The 5,685-nt window shown below is 51.0% G+C and overlaps 1 protein-coding gene across 1 annotated transcript; it reads left to right on the top strand.

Moving 5' to 3' along the window:
* The first annotated feature begins 730 nt into the window (after positions 1–730).
* On the top strand, positions 731–5,297 carry TMPPE (transmembrane protein with metallophosphoesterase domain). Its single transcript, XM_059818507.1, has 2 exons — positions 731–779; positions 3,719–5,297. The coding sequence occupies exon 2, from the start codon at positions 3,808–3,810 to the stop codon at positions 5,125–5,127; it is 1,320 nt and encodes a 439-aa protein (XP_059674490.1). The 5' UTR covers positions 731–779; positions 3,719–3,807; the 3' UTR covers positions 5,128–5,297.
* The last annotated feature ends 388 nt before the right edge of the window (positions 5,298–5,685 follow it).

Here is a 5,685-nt window from a genome sequence, read left to right as displayed (position 1 = left end):
AAGCTAAGCAGGGGCGGGCCCGGTTACTACTGGGATGGGAAACCGCCCCGGGACACCCTTTTGCCTCTGCCCCTTCCCGCTTTTGGTTTTTTCCCCTTCCTCTCTCGGCCCGGATTTCGTCGTCCTCCTTCTAAAGCCTCCTCGCGCACCATGTGGAAAGGGGCCGCACGGGTGGAAACGGGCGTAGGGCCATCTCCCGGCTCCTTTTTGTCCCGCCGGCGCCGCGGTCTGCAGCGTCAGCGCCTCTGGCGCTGGCCTGCAGACCGGGAGACGCATCTTCCACCTCCTTGGGGCGGGTGGAGGTGTGCGAGGCCTTTCTGCCCAGCCAAGGTGGCGGGGGAGCTTCCTTCGTCCCCTCTGAGGAGCGGGGGCGAGTCCCCGGAGCTGGGCGGGGTGGAGCGTGTGGAGTGCTGGGAGGTGTCGGGAGGCGAGGGCGGGAGGAGGCAGGCAGGCCGGGCGCCGATGGCAGAGCGCCGGTGCTGTGGGTGCCGGTGGGAAGGAGGGATGCCCGCGCTGCGCCAGGCAGTTCCCCGGGCAGGCGGCGGGGCGGGGCGGGGCGGGGCGGGGCGGGGCGGGGCGGGGCGGAGCGGAGCAGGGGCGGGGCGGAGCGGAGCAGGGCCGGCCCGGCCCGGCGGGGCGGTCAGCTGACGTCGCCGTGTCAGGGGGCAGCGGGCTGACGAGCGCCCCTTCCGCCGCCGCTTCCTGCCTGCCGGCCGCCGTCCGTCATGCTGCGGCTCCTGCTCCCGCTGGCCGGCTTGGCGGCGCTGCTCCGGGCGGCGGTGAGTCCCCTCTCCTCCTCCTCCTCCTCCTCCCTCTCCCCTGAGGGCACCCGCTGCGCGGCGGCGCCGGGGGGCTGCGCCGTGCGGCGCCTTGGCTGTTGGGGGCGGCGCCGAGCTCTGAGGGGCGCGGGGGGCCGCCGGGCGGGCATGGCTCCCGGCTGGTAGGGGGCCTCCTCCCGCCCCCGGAGGAGGACGATTAACTGTGGTCCGCTTTCAGTCCATGAGCGATGTGTGGTTCACGGGTGGTGGTCGTCGGGTCGCAGGTGCTGGGCCTGTGGCTGCGGCGAGGGGGGAGCTGCCGGGGCAGGTGCGGCGGCGAGGGGCCGGCTCCTTCTCCTGAGCAGGCCTGCCCGCTCCCGGCCGCCGCGGTGGGCCCTCGCCGCCGCTGTTTTTTATTGAGGAAGGGCTGGCGGTGCCTGCCCTTGCAGCCCGGGCGGTGAGCTGTGCTGCCTTCTTCAGGGGGTGATGGCCGGGGTTGCTGCCCGCTGGACGTGCGGGCTGAAGCGGTGCTGCCAGCTGCGGTCCTTCCACCGTTCAGGTTCTGCTCTGGGAAATAACGTCTTACAAGGCGTCATTAAGAAACTCCTTTGGGGGGGGGGCGGTCGCGGAAATCGGGCTGCAGTTACCTGATCTCGACACTTTGTTAGCAGATCCCGTGGGAAAACTTGCTCTTCCTGCGGTGTGTGAAAGGAGGGAGAGGAGTTTTTCCTGTTCTGCCCAGGTTCAGCATCGACTCTCTTGTTGCTTGTTTGTCCAGTGGCACGGCGTACCATTGCCTCACGAAGGGCCCGGGCAAATCCGTAGTCTTTACAGTTGCTGTGGGAGCTGTGCCTTGTCACTCCCTTTAGCTTGAAGCACAGTGTCAGGATTACGTTGTCGCAATTGAATGATGCACAGGTGGTTAAAGCTGGGTGAAAAGTAGCAGAGCCTCCTGGGAGACCTTTCTCAGAGGGAAGAGTGGATGCCAGTATGGTCTGTGAGGGCTGGGATCGTGGCTGAGACTGAAAAAGTTCGGAAGGTGGTGGGTAAGAGGAATGGAGAACGCATACCAAATGTGGTAGTAGTAGAAGAGGGGCACATGGTGGAATTAGCAGATGGGCAGTTTAAAACAGATAAAATACTTCATAGTGAATTTCAGGAATTTGCTGCTACAGGATGTTGTAGAAGCAGACAGTATTTAACAGATTGCAAACAAGGATAAGCCAAATGAAAATACATCAGGTTAATAAACAACATTCAAAAATGACTAGGCAATGCTTTGCCTTTCAACATCCATAATGTAACAGCTTTGTCTGCTGGAGGAATGTGAAGGAAGCGGACCCCCGAGAGTGGTCAGGGTTGTGTTGTTTCTTTAAGCAGCATTTCTTGTTGCTATTTTCCAGACAGAATATGGCCTTCTGTCTAGAGAAACGGTGGATTCAAACCAGTAGGGCATTTCTTATATGTTTATCTTGCTAGCTTTGTTTAGTTTCTGTAGAGGCACATGTGTAAAATAGTACTGTTGTTTAAGAATACTGTTGTAACAGCTGAGAGGGCTTGAGGAGCTGAGGCTGGGAGGCATGATTTCCCTGTCAACCCACAGATCACTGACCAAGCAGTGGTGGAAGGGGTCTTCTTAAAACTTGGTTTCAATATACTCAAATACAGCAGGTTCCTATCATGACAGAGGTGCTAACGTTCTTTTAAATTAGCTTGGGAGATTATATGCTGCAGATAAGCAACCTGGCAAGCTCGGGTTTGTAGACTTCTGGGCTCAAGCTCACTGCAGAGCCCTACAAGGCTGCTTTTGTGCCCTAGTTCTGAGATATTTTTGGCTGTAATGATTGCTTACTTTTTCTCTAGTTGAGTGTGGACTGAGATACAGTAAGTGTTTTGAAAGCCATGCAGTGACATACGCTTACTTTAAATAAGGTAGTTTGTTATCTCAAACTTGGTCTCTATTGTGTGTTAGGAAAGACCATCCAAACTTCTTTCAACTATGGTTAAATAAATGAGTAGGTTCATTTTAAATAGAAATGTGCAAACTGGGCACAAGCAGAATCACGATGAACTCTGAGCAAAATACAGAGCAAAACAGGGAATTCCGGTATGATTCCAGTGTAACTTATGCTTGCTTATTTATTTTCAATCTGGGAGCAGAGTTGCATTAGATTTAGTGCTCCCTTTACTTCTAAAGGAGCACAGTGTGTGATGTTTTAATCCCTGGTGGACCAGGAGATGCTGAAATAGGTGTTGAGTCTTGGGAACTGTACACGTAGTGGAAGTGAGTAGCAAAACACAATGTCGGTTTCACTGGTTCTACCGATTTTGAGGACTTTGGGGAAGTCTTATTCACAACTGGAGGCAAGGATATCTGCCGATACATCACCTGCAGTTTCTGGGACTGCAGTCGCACCTAGGGATTTCACTGCTGCTGTAGTATGTGTTAGTAGAACCTCTTGCATTCGGTAAGAATGATGTAGGGTGATACCTGCTTTTGAAATGGAGCCAACTGTTTGGGAAGAAGAACAGAAAACACGTGCTAAGTTAACAGCAGAAGCAGGTTAGTTACAGAACGTGTACGGGGTTTGCGAACAGTATAATGATTGTTTACAAATACTGTAATGATTGTTTCCAGCACTCATTGTATCACTGTTGTGATCTATTGCAATCTACTGTAAGGAAGTCTTAATGGGGAAATGGCATATAAAAAAAAAAAGGGGGGAGGAATCATTGAGAAAGGCAGGCAGGGAGCTTGGAAGTGGACTGCCAGAATCCACTGTTTTCAGTTGTCTGATTTATTCCACATCACAGAATCTCCTCCTTGTCATTATGATAGTGATTCTGCATGACCCAGTGTCCTGGCTAGTATGTATAGAGTAACAGTCCTTTATTGCAGCCTGGGAAAAAGGGAATGTGTGTAATATTTTAAAACGGCTGATACTGGTTCCTGGTTGCAGGCTTCGTTGACCCAAGGCATCCCTTCATAACCACACTATTGCCTACTGGAGACTTCTGCAGAGCAGAAGGGAACGGTCAGGAAGCAAAGATGATCTCCTTCAAGCAACTACCTCTTGAAGCAAAGGCTGCAGTGGCTGCAGGAGTGGTTTTCTTCTCCATGATGCTATCACGAAGTTACCTGGCAGAACAGCTCGAGCTCAGGACGCGGCGTTGGCTCCTAAGGCTGCAGATGGCACTATTTGCTAATGCGCTTATGTTGATAGGATCTCTTCATGTTTGGAGAAGCACGGTCACCACGTTCTCCAGGTCTTCAGCTGCCAGCTCCTTCTGTTTCATGCCTTGGAAAATAGCTGTGTTAATGTTTCTAGCTTTGGCTCATTCAAGCTTCTTTACATTGCTATTTCTTGTTGCAGAAGAGCCCTATTTCTTTTCTTTAGCTGCCTACACTTGCCTGGGGGCCTATATTATTCTTATCTTCTTCCTCTTCACTCTAGGCTCTGTAGAGCAGGCTTACAAGTTCCTGGCTGGGAGAGGCGCTAAGGCAGGTACTGGCAACAAGAACAGCAGAACAGCGATGAAACCAGTTTTGGCAGTCATGCTGACTGTTGTGCTGACTGTTGTCGGGCTGTTAAATGCTTCCCGGCCTCCCACTGTGAATTCAGTGGAGGTTCCAGTTCACAAGCTGCCCTCAACAATGAATAATTTGAAAATGGTGTTGCTTTCAGATATCCACCTGGGGCCTACAGTTGGGAAGACCAAGCTTGCCATGATTGTGAGAATGGTTAAGGCTTTGAAACCAGATATCACCGTGATTGTTGGGGACCTGACTGACTCTGAGGCAGAGATCATACGGCCTGCTGTTGAGCCTCTTGGAGAACTTAATTCCCCTTTGGGAACTTACTTTGTCACAGGAAACCATGAGTACTACACATCAGATGTTAGCAACTGGTTTGAGCTGTTAAAATCATTTAATATTCGGCCACTCCATAATGAGAATGTGAAGATTGTTTCACCGAAGAGCACTGATGACTGGTTCTGCCTGGCTGGTGTTGATGATATTGAAGCAGACGTATTGCGCTACTCAGGGCACGGCATGGATTTAAAAAAAGCTCTCAGAGACTGTAGCAGTGAGCATGCGATAGTGCTGTTAGCTCATCAGCCAATTGCTGCCAAGTGGGCCCTTCAGGAGAGACCGGACATAAATTTAATTCTCTCTGGCCATACTCATGGAGGGCAGATGTTCCCACTAAATGCTGGGGCTTATTTTCTGAATCCCTTTTTTGTTGGCTTGTACAAAGTTGGGCAGAACACCTTTGTCTATGTCAGTCCAGGAACGATGTACTTTGGAATACCCATGAGGCTGGGCAGCAGAGCTGAAATAACGGAGATAATTCTACGTTCTCCTTGAGTAGTTTTTAATTTGACAGACTTCTGACATCCTTTTTGGTCAGTATATTGGCTCTTCTGCTCTGAAAGCAAATCCTTTTTCAGGGAAGCCAGAGGACATGTGTTAAGGTGGACTTCAGCAGGTTCTGTTAAGTTTGAGCAGAAAACACTAACTGTATCTTGGACCCATGAAACAAATTGGGGGCATGTTAAAATACTGAAGAAATTAATTCTTTGAGTTTGTTATTATTGAGGTTCTGCATTTAAAGATAACACTGATGTCATGGAGATAATGTGTGTCCTGTGTATGTTTATTAATATCTGTGTCCTGCGGCTACTTCATGTTCCACTGTTTATTATCCATCAGGCAGCTGCCTTATCAAATCTCAGACAGGTGAAGTTCTGATCTCTTGCAGTGAAATCACTCATGCATGTATTGTGGAAGGGACTAAAGAGTGTCCACTGAGTATGTAAACTCTAGAAGCCTTATGCTAGAAATGTTACGGGAAGGGAATAGTTTTGGTTTTTTTATTGAGGCTGGATATCTTTATCCTGCTATCTGTCTGCAGCATGCACTAGG

The sequence above is a fragment of the Gavia stellata genome, chromosome 6 (genome assembly GCF_030936135.1).
Source record: "Gavia stellata isolate bGavSte3 chromosome 6, bGavSte3.hap2, whole genome shotgun sequence".
Taxonomy (NCBI): domain Eukaryota; kingdom Metazoa; phylum Chordata; class Aves; order Gaviiformes; family Gaviidae; genus Gavia; species Gavia stellata.
Note: the sequence above shows the minus strand (reverse complement) of the source record. Positions and strands in the feature narration are given on the sequence as shown.

Coding starts and splice junctions, on each gene's coding strand:
- TMPPE (XM_059818507.1), top strand. CDS start 3,808: ATGATCTCCTTCAAGCAACTACCTCTTGAAGCAAAGGCTGCAGTGGCT.